Raw genomic sequence first — 16,795 nt, forward strand, 5'->3', positions numbered from 1 at the left:
GGCTCATGCCTGTAATCCCAGCACTTTGGGAGTCCGAGGTGGGAGGATCACAAGCTCAGGAGTTCGAGACCAGCCTGACCAACATGGTGAAACCCTGTCTTTAATAAAAATACAAAGATTTGCTGGGTGTGGTGGTGCATGCCTGTAGTCCCAGCTACTTGGGATGTTGAGGCAGGCTAATCGCTTGAACATGGGAGGCAGAGGTTGCAGTGAGCCGAGATCATGCCACTGTACTCCAGCCTGGGCCACAGAACGAGACTCTGTCTCAAAAAAAAAAGAAAAGTTTTTGTTTGTTTTAATTTGTACTTTAACAAAGGAATTTGTATAGTTTTAAAAGCCAACTAGTTCAACAGATATTTTTCGGGGTGGCGGGGCATTTTCAAGTGAAAACTGGGAAACCTGCTAAACAAATTCTGAAAGCTGTAACTTCGGTGGGCGCCGTGGCTTACGACTGCAATAGCAGCACTTTGTGGGGGCTGAGGTGAACTGCTTGAGCCCAGGATTTTGAGACCAGCCTGGGCAACATAGGGAGACCCCGTCTACACACACACACACACACACACACACACACACAAACACACACACACACACTAGATGGGCGTGGTGGTGGTGGCCCACTTCTGTAGTCCCTGCTACTCCGGAGTCTGAGGTGGGAGGATAGCTTGAGTCCAGGAGGTCGAGGCTGCAGTAAGCCATGTTTGCACCGCTGCTCTCCACCCTGGGCAACAGAGCAAGACTTTGTCTCAAGAAAAGAAAAAGAATAGAAAAAAAAAGAGCTGTAACTCTACAAGGCTTTTAATGAAAAATAACCATCCCCTGCTCCTCTTCTTTAACCCTTACATATACAACCTACATATACAACTATGCTCCAGTTTCTAGGCTACTTCTTCTGGTACTTACCTGTACATTTCTTCAAGCAACCCTCCTACCTAGGCCTCCCAAAGTTCTGGGATCACAGCTCCACTGTCCTCAGCTCCAATTTTCAGTTAAATCAATACTTAGTGTTTACATCGTTACGGCTGTGAAAATTTTCTTCACAGCTGAGCCATTTGTGTTTGTGCTAAGACTGTGAATCTGTAAAAACTGCTTTTGTTAATTAACATCAAGGACATAAGGCTGAGAAACTTCATTTTCTAAAATCACAGTCACAAACTTTGCTATTTGAAATCAGTCAGTGCGAATGGAACATCCTACTCTTGCCAGAAGTTCTGAGCCATGTGGATTACTTTGGCCTCCCAAAGTGTTGGGATTACAGGCATGAGCCACTGTGCCCAGCCTAGATAGTGGGTTTTTGGACACTATATTCTATATTTATCTTGACTTTGTAATTTCCAAGTGGTCCCTCAGCTTGGACTTCTTGATCCCTTCACTTAAAGTTATGCTTACCTCGAACCTATCAAAACACTGCTTCATTTAAATTTTAGCTAGCCTATAGTATCAGCTACTTGGGAGGCTGAGGCAGGAGGATCACTTGAGCCCAGGAGTTTGAGCTTAGCCTGGGCAACATACTGAGACTTCAACTCTAAATAAATAAGTAAATAAATTTTAAAATATAAATTTTAAAGTCAAGCCTTTCCCATATCCTGTTGTATTAGTTCATTTTCACATTACTGATAAAGACATACCTGAAACTGCAAACAAAAAGAGGTTTAATTGGACTTACAGTTGCACATTGCTGGGGAGGCCTCAGAATCATGGCAGGAGACAAAGGCACTTCTTACATGGCGGTGGCAAGAGAAAAATGAGGAAGAAGCAAAAGCAGAAACCCCTGATAAACTCATCAGATCTTGTGAGACTTATTCACTCTCATGAAAATAGCACGGGAAAGTCTGGCCCCCGTGATTCAATTACCTCCCCTTAGGTCCCTCCCACGTGGGAATTCTGGGAGATACATATCAGCTTGAAATTTGGGTGGGGACACAGCCAAACCATATCATCTGAATGACCATATTTCTTCCTTTTTAATGAGTTGCCCCACAGTTCCTCTAGTGTGTGATCTCTCTGTTGCAGCAAGTTAATAAACCTGTCAAACTACAGATGTGGTCTTTATAAGACAGGCTTATCAATTGTCTTTCCTTTCTTATATAACTCTTTGTTTCCTCTGAAGTTGATAATTGCCTAACCTTTTCTCTTACTTGGTTTTCTCTCTCTCTTTCTCTCTCTATATAATAAATTCATCCCCAAAACTGTTCTAAAGAATTATACTCTTTCTTTCAATGCCTTCACCACTTCAGGTAATTCTTCTGGTCTTTCTTTTCTTTTCTTTTCTTTTTTTTTTTGAAACACAGCCTCCTGGAGCCCTTCTTCCTCTGGCTCCAAGTTATATTGGTTGTTGTCCTTGTAAAAATATGACTACCTCTGTTCTAACAATAATCTCAAGCCTTCATGGTTAGTTGTCAATGCAACCGCTTCACTGACTCCTGCTTTCCCCCTCCACCTGAAGGGGGTCGAGTCTCTTGACATCTCTGTATCTCCAAAGTCTATCATGGTAATCAAGAAATGTTCTGGCCGGGCGCTGTGTCTCATGCCTGTAATCCTAGCACTTTGGAAGGCTGAGGTGGGCCAGTCACTTGAGGTCAGGAGTTTGAGACCAGCCTGGCCAACATAGTGAAATCCCCGTTCTCTGCTAAAAATAAAAAAATTAGCCCAGAGTGGTGGCGCGCCTGTAATCCCAGCTGCTCGGGAGACAGAGGTTGCAGTGAGCTGAGATCGAGCCACTGTACTCCAGCATGGGCGACAGAGCGAGACTTCGTCTCAAAAAAAAAAAAAAAAAAAAAAAAAGAGTTCTGTCCCGCCTAGGCACTATAGAGAGACCCTGTCAAGAACGGAAAGAAAGAAATGTTCGAATGAATGAACTAGTGAATGAAGGAATGGATTTCAGCGCTGGAGAACTGAGTTTAAGGGGAATGGTATTATATTCCCATCTTGTTGCAACATTTAACGATGTCCTCAAGCCCCACGCCAGCCTGGAGCGTAGCCCAAGGTGGGAAAGCAGCGCCGAGGCCTCTCCAGACCCGGCCTGCTCCGGTTTGCAGAGCACAGCCCACCGGACCCCGCCTAGATTGAGGCGCCAGCCAGGAGTACACCAGGCGCCGCCATGTGAACTGCAACTCCCAGAAGGCCGCGCGGAAGCGGAACGTGAGCCAGGGAGGACTTCCGGACGCCAACATCCGGGCCGCGCGGGGAAGGGGAGACTTGGGGTAGAGGTAAGTGTAGGTTGAAGGCTGAATGGAGAGGGCGAGAGATGGGGAGTGGGTCTCAAATATAGAGGGGGTAGCAAGGTGGAAGGGGCCCTTCCACCTTTTGTGGGCACTCAAGTTCGGACCTCTGGGATCGGCGATTCCCCTCTGGCCAGAGCTGGTTTAAATGCTCTCCGTGGGCGGGCTTCGGTTGAATTTGGTCCGCTTTTCCTTTCTGCTCCTCAGGGGAGCACTGCTTCCTTTTTTCGCAGTGACCATGACGAAATTAGCGCAGTGGCTTTGGGGACTAGCGATCCTGGGCTCCACCTGGGTGGCCCTGACCACGGGAGCCTTGGGCCTGGAGCTGCCCTTGTCCTGCCAGGAAGTCCTATGGCCACTGCCCGCCTACTTGCTGGTGTCCGCCGGCTGCTATGCCCTGGGCACTGTGGGCTATCGTGTGGCCACTTTTCATGACTGCGAGGACGCCGCACGCGAGCTGCAGAGCCAGATACAGGAGGCCCGAGCCGACTTAGCCCGCAGGGGGCTGCGCTTCTGACAGCCTAACCCCATTCCTGTCCGGACAGCCCTTCCTCCCATTTCCCATTAAAGAGCCAGTTTATTTTCTAACTTCGTTTAGTTTCAGTATGGAAAATGGGTATTGGGGATTCTATGTACTAACGGCCGAGAAGTGAATGTGAAAGAACCACCTTCTTGAGGCCATCTCAGCCTTTATCTTTGCATCTTGATGGTGTTCCCATTTTTGCTCCCAAGGAGGCAAAGACCCCTTCTCAATATTTCTCAGGATGGAAATGACATTTCACTTTCCTGGTCCTTTCAACCCCGTAGGAAGTACTTCTTTTTTTTTTGAGACGGAGCCTTGCTCTGTCGTCCAGGCTGGAGTGCAGTGGCGTGATCTCGGCTCACTGCAAGCTCCGCCTCCCGGGTGCACGCTATTCTGCCTCAGCCTCCCGAGTAGCTGGGACTACAGGCGCCTGCCACCACGCCTGGCTAATTTTTTGTATTTTTAGTAGAGTCGGGGTTTCACCGTGTTGGCCAGGATGGTCTGATCTCCTGACCTCGTAATCCGCCCGCCTCGGCCTCCCAAAGTGCTGGGATTACAGGCGTGAGTCACCGCGCCCGGCGTACTACTTCTTTTTTTTTTTTTTTTTTTTTTTTTGAGACAGGGTCTCACTCTGTTGCCCAGGCTGGAGTGCAGTGGTGCAATCATGGCTCACTGCAGCCTCACCCTCCCAGGCTCAAACAGTTCTCCCACCTCAGCCTCCAGAGTAGCTGGGACTACAGGCATATGCCACCAGGCCACCAGGCTAATGTTTAATTTTTTGTAGTGACAGGGTTTCGCTGTGTTGCTCAGGCTGTTCTCAAACTCCTGGGCTCAAGTGATCCTCCTGCCTGGGCCTCCCAAAGTGCTGTGATTACAGACATAAGCCACCTTACCCGGCCAGAACTACTTTCTTGAAGCCTAACTTCCATTCTTCATAACATCCAAGTTTTGTTATTTTTAAGGCCTTCCTGGGTCTTTCCAACCTTTTGGTTCTTTGAGGTACCTTTTCTGAGCCTACCCTACCAACCTGAGAATAACTGTGGATCTATCCTTCACCAAACCAGGCAGGTTTAGAATTATGAGTAGAGAATGAACCATCGTGGGCAGGGGTGGGGAACACTTTATTTTAAGGCATATTCACATCAGCATATAAGGCATATTCATATCACAATGGCACGATCTCAGCTCACTGCAACCTCCACCTCCTGGGTTCAAGCAATTCTCCTGCCTCAGCCTCCCAAGTAGCTGGGATTACAGGCATGTGCCACCATGCCTGGCTAATTTTGTATTTTTAGTAGAGATGGGGTTTCACCATGTTGGTCAGGTTGGTCTTGAACTCCTGACCTCAGGCGATCCGCCCACCTTGGCCTCCCAAAGTGCTGGGATTACAGGCGTGAGCCACTGCGCCCGGCCTTTTAAGGCATATTCTAAAGATAGCACCCCAACCTCCAAAATTAAAAAAAAAAATCTCTAAAAAATAAAAAGTGATTTCATCTCCTAGGCCCCAATCAATCATCGAAGTAAAGCTTTTTCTTTGGTCCCTTTATCCTCAAAGTCATCTCTTGTTCCCACAACCCACTGCACCTGGGAAGCTGGACAGCAGGCCCAGCTGAAACAAGGAGGTCTCTTTGGTTCAGGTTGGCACTAAGGTGCCCAGTGGTCAGATGAGCAGCCTCAGGTTTGCAGGAGCCAATAGTTCCTGTCTTGCTCCTGGGGGTACTTCCAGAAAAGCCAGAAGCGGATAAAGCTGGTGACGATTCCTGGAAAGTTGGACACCTGAAATCACAAGAACTGCTATAAGGAGAGGAGCCAGTTTTCCATCTTGCACCCCTGTCACCCCATCCCGGCTGTGCTTACCATGATATAGGGATCTCTGAGTCGAAACCCATAGAGGCACCAGGAGGCAGAGGTGAGAAGGGTAGCAATGGTGAGTGGGTAGGAGAGACATTGGGTTGATTTAGTTTGAATCACCTTAGCCTGTGGGAAAGAATGGAAGACTCTCTTGGCCCAAGCACATCGTAAAGCTTCACTTGCCTAAGAATTTCCTCAAGAAAAAGGTCAGACACCCTCCCTGATCTGTCACCCAACCTTTCCTGCCTCCCACTCGCCCACTTCTACTGCCTTGTCTTCTTCCAGGGTTTGGATCTCCCTTTCCTCGGGACTGTAAGCCATAGTATTTGGCTCTGAGAGCCTGACTCTTATCTCTCCTACCTCCTTGGACACCCCCACTCACCAAGTCAGCCAGTGGTGAGAGGTACATGCTGATGGTGAAGACACTGCAGAAGAGGCCCAACTGCTGAAGCCGGGCCTCAGGGTTGGGTACCAGGAGCCAAAAGTAGCCATAACCCAGGAGAAGGACCCCTAGCAGGGTTGCAGTCTGTAGGAGCACAACACGCTGCAGGGGAGAGAGTACCCTTACTTCCAGATGTGCACTCTGACTTCCCTGCTAGAGTTAATTCATCCTGCCTTCTCCCATGCTCCAATGGGGAAGCCAAACTGTCTAGGCCTCCAGCACTGCACTGTCACAGCTTCTTTCCCACCACCAACTTGATAGGAAAGTCTTATCCACCCACAACACTGGAGACTTCTGGGGGAGATAAAGATGTGTTTTTTTCTGTGTGCTTGGCACACACAGTAGGAGCTTCATAAATGCTTGTGTGATTTAGCAGGGACGCAGAGCTAATCATCTCATTCTCCCCCACAGGCCCTGGCTCTGAAAGAAGTATCAGAGACAAAAGCCCTTTCCCCTTAGCTTGTTGGCTGAAGCCCAGGGCAGGCAGCATAGGCATCTCAGGCTAGGCAGAGCTACCAGCCTTGCCTAAATGGGGGCAATGTGTTCATCTCTGAAGGCTGGCTTCATAGAGGAAGGGGACCTGCAAGGCTGGAGAGGCCTTCCTGGAAAGGGTGGCAGTGTCAGCTGTTACAGTCTTCTAGGAAATAGTGTTTGCCCTGCCAGCAAGGCAGGGCGTGCAGCAGATAGGTGGGTCCAAGGGAGGGCCTCTACCTTCCGAGGGCAGTAATGCAGATATGCCAAGATATACAGGATCTGAAGCGCAGCACCCACTGTGTTGACGACGATGAGGATCCCGTCTCCCTTCAAAGCCCCATAACTCAGCCAGCCCAGGTTGCTGCAGGGTGGAGGGGATGGACATGGCTCAAAGGGTTCAGTGTGAGAGGAGGACCCAAAGGGTCTTTCACTCTTTTTTTTTTTTTTGAGACGTAGTCTCGCTCTGTCGCCCAGGCTGGAGTGCGGTGGCACGATCTCGGCTCACTGCAAGCTCCGCCTCCTGGGTTCACGCCATTCTCCTGCCTCAGCCTCCCGAGTAGCTGGGACTACAGGCGCCCGGCACCACGCCCGGCTAATTTTTTGTATTTTTAGTAGAGACGGGGTTTCACCGTGTTAGCCAGGATGGTCTGGATCTCCTGACCCCGTGATCCGCCCGTCTCGGCCTCCCAAAGTGCAGGGATTACAGGCGTGAGCCACCGCGCCCGGCCAAGCCTCTTTCACGCTTGCTCCTCCTGCCCCGCCCCCACCTCCCTCTGGTAGCCTTTCCCACTGCCGCAGCCGTCGGCCCCTCACTTGACTTCCGTGGTGAGAAAGGGCAGGAACTGGACGTTGTCCACACTCCGGGTCATTCGCATGTGCCTGAGGTCCGAGCTGTAATGGGGCCCCGAAGGGAGGGGTGAGGGGTGGGAAGGGAGAAGCAGAGTGCTAGAGGGGGATGCCCAATGCCTGTCATCCTTTCCGGACCACCGCAGACCCCGCCCCCCTCTCACCCCGCCAGCTATCCTGCTTTCTCCTTCAGGCCTAGTGACCAGCCTCGCCCTTGTACCCCGGTCCCCTCGACCCGATCCCACTTTGATCCAGGTTCCGGACGAGCCAGGTGCTGTGGCCACGTCTCTGTCCCCTCTCTCTCCTTTCCTGACTGCCTAGTCCTCCCCAACCCAGCCCGGCCGCACTCTCACAGGCCGGCGGAGAACATGCCAAGGGTGAAGACCACGCATGCTCCGTAAATGAGCGAGTCCAGAAAGCCGCCCGCCTCCATTACGACTAGAGTCGGATCCCGCGCCCAGCGCCCGCCGCGAGCCTGCGGTTGCCGGGACCTACTGCAGCCCTGACCTGCGGCGCTGGAGCCCCGCCCCGCGTACTCGGCTCCGCCCCCGCGCGCTCGGGCCGTCCCTCCGGAAACTGCGCCGAAGCCCCACCCTCCCTCCGACGCCGAACCGGAACTCGCGCCCGTCTCCTCCGAGCGCCTTCTCAGTGCCCTGGTCCAGACCTCCTCCATGTCCGGGTCAGTCCCCTTCCTAGGGCTCCGCGGGTGTGTCCCCGATACCTGCCGCTGCTCACACTCTGCCTACCCCTTGGATCATCTAGACCCCCCAGTCTCAACGCTCGTGTTCCCACAGGTCTGTGCGCCTTCGGCGGTGGACCTCCAAACAAAAGCTTGCTAGTTTAACCAGACTTCAGCACGCTTTCCATCCAGAGCTCCACATCAGAACCTCAGTTGCCCAGGGTTTGGGAAATTTTTTTCTGGAGTTTGCTGCCGAAGCCTTTTCTCAAAATAACACATTGCCAGGAATCACCAAGCCTTCCTCTTTTGCCCTCCCTCTCGGGTCAACTTTACATGACGTGGCCAATCCACTGACGCCTCTATCACTGACCCCCCGGTCCAACCCACTTGTTACTGGGAACTTTCCCTCCCAGCCTCCCACACGTCTCTGCTAGTCTGGCTGTGGGGCGGGGCCGCATGCCTCAGCTGGCGTTCCCAGCTTCCCTGACTCACCCAAACAGCATGAGTACCTGAATGGTAGTATGCCAAAGCCCTGCGGTGAGGGGGTGGGAGTGGGGTAGAGGTTGGATAGGAAGAACTTCCAGAGTGGAGTGCAGCTCAGAACCCGAGAGACAGCTGTCAGGAGCACTCCAGTCCTGGACAGCCCTCAGAGGAGGAAACACCCCACCCTTTTGGCCTGGTGAGGGGCACACATTCTTTGGAGAGAAAGAAATTCAAACCCAGTTGCTACTGTTGTAGCACAGAGAGCCTCGCACTTAGCAGGGACTCAATGGTCATGTGTTTTAATATGGAGTGGCAGAAAAGCATGTCCGAAAAAACACATTGCTTTATTTTGAGACAAAGAACATTGTATAAAAAAACTCCAGTTGTAGAAATCAGGACAGACACACAGCAACTTATATACAGATACTGTACACGTGGGCCCTGCCCTTTAGGCTACACTCTAGGCAGAATGTACACATGGGCACTGCCCTTACAGCTACACTCTAAGAACAGGTTGGCACAGCCCCCCTGCTGGCACAGCTCTGGGGAGTGCTGCCCCAGGATGGGAGAGAATGCAGTACCTGGCTACAAACTTCTCTGTGGCAGCTCCACAGATGAGGTCTTGCTGGGAGATGCTGGGTCAGCCCAAGCATGCTGCCTCTCCTGTACCTGGCTCCCAAGCAAGAAACTGTTTCTTGCTTTTCCTTCAGTCAGTTCATCTGGGCATCCTGGCTCTCTCCTGGAGGGGGCATCTTTGACAAGCTTTGCCCATCCACGTGGCCCCTTCCAGCTCAGCTCCCACTGTGCCTTAAGGGACCATGTCTGCACAGCTTGTTTCTTTGGCTTAAAGGCAGGAATGGTGGGAAAGGACTGTCTCCACTTCTTTCTCCATCCCTCCGAGGTGAAGGTGGGGATGGCACTGCCGGGCTGGTTGGCCTCCTTCCGGTTGAAACCCTTAATACTGACCCGTTTTGAGGCTGCTAGGTGATAGCTTATGCCTGTGGTGGGAGTGGTTCCCAGGGCTGGGGGCTCTGAAAGTGGCCCCAAGACAGGTTTGGAGTGCCTGTCCCTCTTTAAGGCCAGGTGTGGCATACACCTTCACGGGGTTTGCAGCAGCAGAAGTGGAAGGAGCAGCACAGTCCAGGCAAGTGGGAAGAGGCGTGGGGCAGCACTGTGACCGATGCTATGTAGAACCCGCACCTCTGGGTCATCTGCAAGGTGAGAGGGCAAAGGCCACCAATGTGAGTGGCTCCACTATTTGCACTGGCCCTCAGCCCAACAGGATTCCCTCAGCCTCAGCCTGGTAAAGGAGCCACCTCCTGTACCCAACCTCTTCAAGCAGACCCCTTCCTGTGCCCCAGGCCCAGTTTGCTCCAGCTACCCACCTGCTGCAAGTCTCTTCTCCTGTGGATTGTCATGGGCCTGAGGACTGTGAGCTGAAAGACAAGAGTGGTAGTAGATCAGGTACTGTATCAAAGAGGCAGAGGGCTGTAAGTATGAGTGGGCTGGGCTGCAAGACTTCTATACCATCCTAGATCACTAGACCACACCCAGCATAGAGATGGAGGAAGGAGGCCCACAGGGCTCTGACACTCACTGATTTTGCCACTGACAGTCACCTTCAACCTCAAGCAGCGGTCTTCATGCTGGTGGATGGGTTTGGCTGCAAGATAAGCCCACAGGGGTTAAATAAGAAACCTTTGCTGGAAGAAAATGTAAGTCCAAATGCCCCTCGCCCTGCTTTCTCAGCTCCCTACTCAATTTCATTCTTCTCTTCCCTCTAACCTTGATTCCTACCCTCCTTAGTTTTTGCTAACTTCCTGCCCAATGTTCAGCCCAGCCTCTCATTCTTTGGAAATAACCCTCAGCTTTGGCAGTGGTGACAAAAAGAACATAGACACTGCCCCTCCCCACATTTCATCCTTCATTCCTCCGAGTCTGAATATGTTCCTCTTGCCTGGGCCACTTAATACTACTTCTAGGCCAGGCGCGGTGGCTCACACATGTAATCCCAGCACTTTGAGAGGCCGAGGTGGGCGGATCGCGAGGTCAGGAGTTCGAAACCAGCCTTGCCAATATGGTGAAACCCCGTCTCTACTAAAAAGACAAAAATTAGCCGGGCATGGTGGCACATGCCTGTAGTCCCAGCTACTCGGGAGGCTGAGGCAGAAGAATCAATTGAACCTGGGAGGTGGAGGTTGCAGCAAGTCGAGATCGTGCCACTGCACTCCAGTCTGGGCGACAGAGCAAGACTCCGTCTCAGAAAAAAAACAAAAACAAAAACAAAAACTACTCCTGCCTAGCCCCCACTGACAGAGTCCTAGATCCATCTTACACAAAGCTGATCTCATAACTTTCTTTTTGAAACGGAGTCTCACTCTGTCACCCAGGCTGGAGTACAATGATGTGATCTTGGCTCACTGTAACCTCACACCTCCTGGGTTCAAGCGATCCTCCTGCCTCAGCCTATTGAGTAGCTGGGACTACAGAGGTGCGCCACCACACTCGGCTAATTTTTGTATTTTTTTAGTAGAGTTGGGGTTTCACCATGTTGGCCAGGCTGGTCTTGAACTCCTGACCCTAGGTGATCCGCCCACCTCGGCCTCCCAAAGTGCTGGATGATCTCATAACTTTTAAAATCCATCAGGCCATGCACAGTGGTTCATGCCTATAATCCCAGCACTTTGGGAGGCTGAGGCGGGCAGATCACTTGAGGTCAGGAGTTCGAGACCAGTCTGACCAACATGGTGAAACCCCATCTCTACTAAAAATACAAAATTAGCTGGGCGTGGTGGCAGGTGCCTGTAATCCCAGCTATTTGGGAGGTTGAGGCAGGAGAATTGCTTGAATCCGAGAGGTAGAGGTTGCAGTGAGCAGAGATCACACCACTGCACTCCAGCCTGGGCGACAAGAGTGAAACTCCATCTCAAGAGTAATAATAATAATAAAATAAAATAAAATAAAACCCATCAGTGGCGAGAGCCCTCAGGATAAAGTCCAAACTTCTTATCACCTTTTAGTTCCCCCATGGTCTGTTCTGTCCACCTCTCCAGGCTCACATCTCCTCACTTCCTGTGTCCCTCCAACTCCAGCCAGGCTGAGCCACAGGAAGTTCCCTGAAGATGTCATGCTCCCTTTGTACGTGTGCCTTCATGCCTGGCCAGCTCCTCTGCTTGTCCTGAGCTCTGGGACCATCTTCCCCACTGAGCCTTCTCTGAGCCCCATAGCCTGGCAGGTGCCCAGGTCATTTTCCCAAGGCCCCTGTGTTCATGTCTACTGTAGCACACTGTTGTAAGGGTCTCTTAACCTATGTGTGTTTCTTCCCAGCTTCCTTGAGGACAGGGGCTCTGTAGTGTTTTATTTATCTTTGTGCTCATAGCGCTAAACAGAGTGCCCAGCACATAGTAGAAGCTCACTCACATTGGGATGTAGATGAATGAAAATAGAATTCAAGATCGGAAGGAGCCCTCTGCTGCTGGACTCTGCACCAAGCATGTACCCAAGCATGTATGTGATGGCAAAAAAGAAACACAGACACTGTCCCCTCACAGGCACTCACAGATGTAGTAGTAGCTGTGTCCTTCTTTGAACTCCTTGCCCAGGGTGAAAGGTGTGAAGCGCTGGAACTTCTCAGACAGCTTCTCCGGGCCATGCTTGGCACTGGGCCGGTTGCACTGCCAGCGGACTTGGTCCTTGGACTGGGGCTGGCACAGCTGGTACTCCTCATGCTCCACCAGGTACAGTATGTACTGCTCCATGGCAGCGTCTGCCACAGAGTGATCCTCATAGTGTGGACAGATGATGTCCACGTAGTCATTCAGCTGCACATGTATGGTGTAGTCCTCATTCCGGAACCTGGGGACACACACGGGGAAGAAGCAGGTGGTCATTCAGAAGCCAGGCCAGATCCTTGGGCCTCTGAATGTTTACATGACCTCTCACATTTCACACTGGACCCCAAGAGATTTTTCCGAAGTTTCAACTCCCAATACGTACTGATCTTGATGTCTTACATTTCTCTCTGCCATCTCTAAACATTCCCCTGCACCATCACTGTCTCCTGTTGGTCCTTCAAATAGCATCCACTCAGTATCTTTCGGGTACCAAAGCATTTTCCATAACCCCTCTGATACTTACCTGATATTTAGATGGGCTTCTACCTATTTCTGTAGCTCACTTATCATTCTCTTCTACCCATAAATATTTCCCCAAATCTGTTCTACCAGTTGCTCCTTTTAAATGCTGTTAGGCCTCAATCTGAGACCCCCACAGGTCCATTCTGTAATCAGAATCCAGGAAACCCTTTCTCTTTACCATGCTAGCCTGGAGCCTCCAACACATCTGTGTCTTCACTTTCCTTACTCCTCTCACATTTCCCCGGACCCACTGAGTAGATCTCACATTTCCCAGCTTCACTTTTCCTCAAAAGTGAAGCTAGTATACCCGGGCCCACAGATAATGCCCCAGTCCTTTAAGTTAAATCACTCTCATCAATTCATTCAGCCCCCTCAAATCTTCCCTTTCTAGCTACTCAAAGTTATACACTGGTCTCCTTTTCCCCTTCTCAGAGCACCCCAAAACATCCCTGTCCTTTTATCTCTAAAAGCCACACTTCCACCTCCCCCTAGATGAAATGCTAGAGCTCTGAGCTTGAGCTTGAGATGGCCTCTCCCCTCTCCCCTCTCCCCTCCTCGCCCCTCCTCTCCCCTCCTCTCCCCTCCTCCCAAGGTGGAGCCAGCACCCCTCCTCTAGTTCATTCCCCCTGGCCCCACCGGCTCCAGCCTGACTGCCCACCAGCCCCTCCCCACCAGCTCCAGACACCTGGCTCCAGCCTGGGTGGGGTCCCAGTAGGGGGAAAAGTGCTTCCCCCCACCCCGCAAGCTGGTCAGTTTCTCTAATTCCCCCAGGCACTGCCAGCTAGAGACTCAGCAGAATTAGCGCCAACTTGCTTCGAACTGAAAGACCTGGCCATGGCTGGGAGGGCGAGGAAGGAGTCAGGCAGAGAGGACTCGGAGGTGGGCACCCACTGCCCAATCAGCATGACCCCTGAGAGGCCAGGCTTTGCAGCAGCGTGCCAGCGCCCAAACTGGGCTTACCAGGCCCCTCCCCCACCCTGGGGAAAAGAGAGAGAGGAGCAGAGAGAGGCTTTTAAAATTCCTCTCTGGAGAGATAAACATAGAAGCCATTTCAGAACAGGTATTTCAGCTCTGGGCCTGGCGTCTTTCCCTCATTCCCGTGACGGGCACTGACTCATTCCTCATCCACCTCTGCTACCCGCCCCAGCACTCATGAGAACCTGTGAAAACTTACCTTGTCAAATGTGCACAGCCCCCAGGACCCCAGGAGGGCACAGCGCCCACTCACCCCCAAACAAAGGGGTCCTCCAAACAAAGGGAGCTGGCAGGTCAGAATGAGGGGCCTGCCCTCCAGCATGAGGGAGGCTGGCGCCCTTCTCAGCATGCTGCCCCCGCCTGAGGCCTGGAGATCCCCGGGCTGCTGCCCACTGGCCTGAGTCACCCATGCCAGCCTCACCTACCCCGTTCATTGTAGCCTCATATTTGCCCCCACGCCGGGCCCAGCTTGGCTGCCTACGGACTCTACTCTGGACTGGCGTCTCTTTAGTCCTGGGTGTGATAGGGTGTGCATGTGTGTGTGTGTGTGTGTGTGTGTGTGTGTGGCCAGAGGGTCACCCATCAGCCCCCTCTCCTGGGGGTACAGTCTGCGGTACTTAGCCTTCATTTGACTCTTGCTCCCCATCTGGGAAAGGGGGGCAGCGGCGTCAGGGAAGGCGGGGAGGTGGGTAAGGAAGAGGCTCCTTCCTGAAAGAGAGGAAACCTGGGAGCTTGGGAACGGAAAAGGCCAGGGTCCCCCCCTCCCTACTCATGGCTTCCTGTCCCCTCCTCCTCCTTCAGTCAACACCTGGCATGGGCATAAACAGGGACTTTGCTCTCTCCCATACTAGGGCGAGATGCATCAGGTCAAGGAGGCAAAGCACAGGGAGCGGGTGGCGGAGTGCTGGCTGAGCCTCCCCAGCGTCCATGGGCAGGAGGGCATTGCCCTCTGGGGTTGGCAGCTGGCTGTTCTCTCCCCCACCCTAACAAGCCACAGACAACAGACTGCCTCACCAGACGATGACACGGGGTCAGAGGAAGCTGGCACAACATATTTCTCAAGGGGAGTGGGGGGCAAGCTTGCTAGGGCCGAGAGTGGCTAAGCTGGTGAGATGGCTTTCGTGATACCAAGCTGCCCACTTCTCTCCCTGCTCCTCCCTACCACCCTCTCCTATATTCCCTCAAATATTGTTCCCATAACTTCAGAAAACTCAAGGGCAAGAACAAAGGGGCCGACAGAGTCTTCCTCCCAGTACCATTTGCCTCACAGCCCTAAACCTGCCCAGGAGAAATTAACTCCTTCCTGCCCAGAGCCTTCTGTAACCCCTTTAACCCCTTCTGTTCCTTCTGAAGCTTTCCCATGATCTCCCTCTCCCAGCTCTTCGCTTTTACTACTTGAGAGCCCCATAAACAGGTGATTCCCTCAGCCTACCCATGCACAGCATGTGCCTCACTCATGCCACCCCAAAAGACCCCTAGTGAGGGACTTTCCAGGTTTGCTTTAAATACAGGGTGAATGCATAATGAATGCCTACAGCCCAGCTCTCTCCTGAGAGGTCCTTCCAGGGTTACCTTGAGCATTCTGTGCACTCTTGATGTCACACCAGGTATCTGTCAGTGTGGTCAGATACCCAAAGGACACACAAGGAGAGGCGTGGAGGCTTTCACAGTGGGTGGGGGGGGGGGGCCTGGAACAAGGGCCCTGGCTGCCAGGGGCGAAGTCTATGCTGAAGGCAGGAACTGCCCAGCATGAGTCCCTCACTTTAGAGTAATAGGGGTGCCAGAGAGAAGGAAGGGAAGGGCAGATATAAGCCCATGCAAGTAGACACGAGCATGCCCCGGGGTGGGGTGCTCCCAGATATGACGGAGAAGTGAGGGGAGGAAAATCTACAGCCGCCCTCCTACCTCGGTCATCTACTCTAGGCTCAGCTCAGGGGTTGGCCGGGACAGTTATCCCGGTGGGGTAGTGCCAGCCGGGAGCCCAGGCTGCCAGCGGGAGTCTCGAGGCTTACTTGGGATTTGAACTGTTCCAGAAGACGGTGTGGCGATCAGCAGCGGCCAGACTGCAGCACAGACCCAAGAGAGGGGCCCAGAGGAACTCCATAGCGCGGGGCCTGGCCAGGCCGAGCGGGGACGCGGGTCTCCTATGGGTCTGGGTTCCCACTGGCTTTCTCCGCGGCGCAGACAGCGCTGGGCTCACAGATCTGGCCCCTTCGCCTAGCGACTCCGCCTTTTGGGCCGGCGCCGCCCGACACCCCGCCCCGCCCTCGCCCCGCCCGGCGCGCGGCTGCCCGGGGGCTTGGGGGCTGGGGAGGTGGAGGAGGGGCGGGGTGGGGAGGGGAGGAGGCTGGGGGTGCAGGAAAGAGCGAAGCGCGCTCCTCTGCCCCCGCAGATCTGCTCAGAGATGTGTGTTCGCTCACTTGTGGGTCTGCGTGGAGCTTTGTGAGCCTGTCCGGGTGGTGGGCTTGCGTCCCTGGGCGCAGTCGCGTGCGGGAGAAGGGAAGAACTCGCAAGTGCGAGTCTGCGAAGGCGGGGATGCGGGACACGGCTTTGCTGCTTCGCGCGCGGACCTTGCAGGGTGCGAGGTTGTTGACATGCCCCGCACCTTTCCGAGCCTCGCATGCCCAGGCTCGGGCGCCCGCGTTCCCACACTCTCCTCCTCCCCCATCCCCTTCCCGGACTCTGCGCTCGACTGCCCCTCCCCACACACACGCGGCTGTTTGTTTTTGTTGGGTTTGTCAATGTTGTCTTTGTTCTGGAGATTGTGTCATCGCCTAGATGCCGGGAATAAAGTGCAACGCTTTGTGTGATCGAGTGTGTAACGTGTGCGGCCGGGGCTAAGGGCGCCTCTGTCCATCACATCAGTGCCTGCGCGCAGGAGCGACACGCGGGACCCTGGGCTCGAGAGGGGGCCGTTCTTATTTTAGATAAGTCAAAGAGCACTAATAACCTGAGTATATGTAACAACACACGCGTACACCGTGCGAACAGGCTCTTGAATATGGACTGTGAGAATCTGGGCATGAAGGGTGACAAACTGTAACCACACATGAAATACGTGTGATGGCGCGCTAGCATGAAAGCATTTGTGAGTAGTATCACAGCCGCGTGTGTGGAAGCGTGTGAAACTCTTTGACAGACGTATGCTAATGTTTGTGAACAGCGTGT

The 16,795-nt window shown here is 53.0% G+C and overlaps 3 protein-coding genes and 1 non-coding gene across 13 annotated transcripts; 1 reads left to right on the forward strand and 3 right to left on the reverse strand.

The window, feature by feature from the left end:
* Window positions 1–369: 369 nt before the first annotated feature.
* Window positions 370–431, reverse strand: LOC129529566 (U7 small nuclear RNA). Its single transcript, XR_008675112.1, has one exon. It is a non-coding gene; the product is annotated as a U7 small nuclear RNA (small nuclear RNA).
* Window positions 432–3,096: 2,665 nt separating this feature from the next.
* Window positions 3,097–3,806, forward strand: DPM3 (dolichyl-phosphate mannosyltransferase subunit 3, regulatory). Of its 2 annotated transcripts, none has more exons than XM_055361124.1 (2): window positions 3,097–3,206; window positions 3,452–3,806. In XM_055361124.1, the coding sequence occupies exon 2, from the start codon at window positions 3,457–3,459 to the stop codon at window positions 3,733–3,735; it is 279 nt and encodes a 92-aa protein (XP_055217099.1). In that variant the 5' UTR covers window positions 3,097–3,206; window positions 3,452–3,456; the 3' UTR covers window positions 3,736–3,806. The 2 variants fall into 2 exon arrangements, with proteins under 2 accessions (XP_055217099.1, XP_055217105.1); XM_055361130.2 differs by having other exon boundaries at window positions 3,127–3,206; window positions 3,426–3,806.
* Window positions 3,807–4,843: 1,037 nt separating this feature from the next.
* Window positions 4,844–7,907, reverse strand: SLC50A1 (solute carrier family 50 member 1). Of its 8 annotated transcripts, none has more exons than XM_055361047.2 (6): window positions 7,708–7,907; window positions 7,322–7,399; window positions 6,746–6,869; window positions 5,975–6,136; window positions 5,599–5,718; window positions 4,844–5,517 (listed from the first exon to the last, which is right to left on the reverse strand). In XM_055361047.2, the coding sequence occupies exons 1-6, from the start codon at window positions 7,785–7,787 to the stop codon at window positions 5,416–5,418; spliced, it is 666 nt and encodes a 221-aa protein (XP_055217022.2). In that variant the 5' UTR covers window positions 7,788–7,907; the 3' UTR covers window positions 4,844–5,415. The 8 variants fall into 8 exon arrangements, with proteins under 8 accessions (XP_055217022.2, XP_055217027.2, XP_055217036.2 ...); XM_055361052.2 differs by having other exon boundaries at window positions 4,844–5,535; window positions 7,708–7,890; XM_055361061.2 differs by having other exon boundaries at window positions 7,727–7,874.
* Window positions 7,908–8,841: 934 nt separating this feature from the next.
* EFNA1 (ephrin A1) lies at window positions 8,842–15,873 on the reverse strand. Of its 2 annotated transcripts, XM_055361099.2 has the most exons (5): window positions 15,640–15,868; window positions 12,076–12,371; window positions 10,114–10,179; window positions 9,902–9,952; window positions 8,842–9,727 (listed from the first exon to the last, which is right to left on the reverse strand). In XM_055361099.2, the coding sequence occupies exons 1-5, from the start codon at window positions 15,729–15,731 to the stop codon at window positions 9,615–9,617; spliced, it is 618 nt and encodes a 205-aa protein (XP_055217074.1). In that variant the 5' UTR covers window positions 15,732–15,868; the 3' UTR covers window positions 8,842–9,614. The 2 variants fall into 2 exon arrangements, with proteins under 2 accessions (XP_055217074.1, XP_055217085.1); XM_055361110.2 differs by lacking the exon at window positions 10,114–10,179 and having other exon boundaries at window positions 15,640–15,873.
* Between the last annotated feature and the right edge of the window lie 922 nt (window positions 15,874–16,795).

The sequence above is a fragment of the Gorilla gorilla genome, chromosome 1 (genome assembly GCF_029281585.2).
Source record: "Gorilla gorilla gorilla isolate KB3781 chromosome 1, NHGRI_mGorGor1-v2.1_pri, whole genome shotgun sequence".
Classification (NCBI taxonomy): domain Eukaryota; kingdom Metazoa; phylum Chordata; class Mammalia; order Primates; family Hominidae; genus Gorilla; species Gorilla gorilla.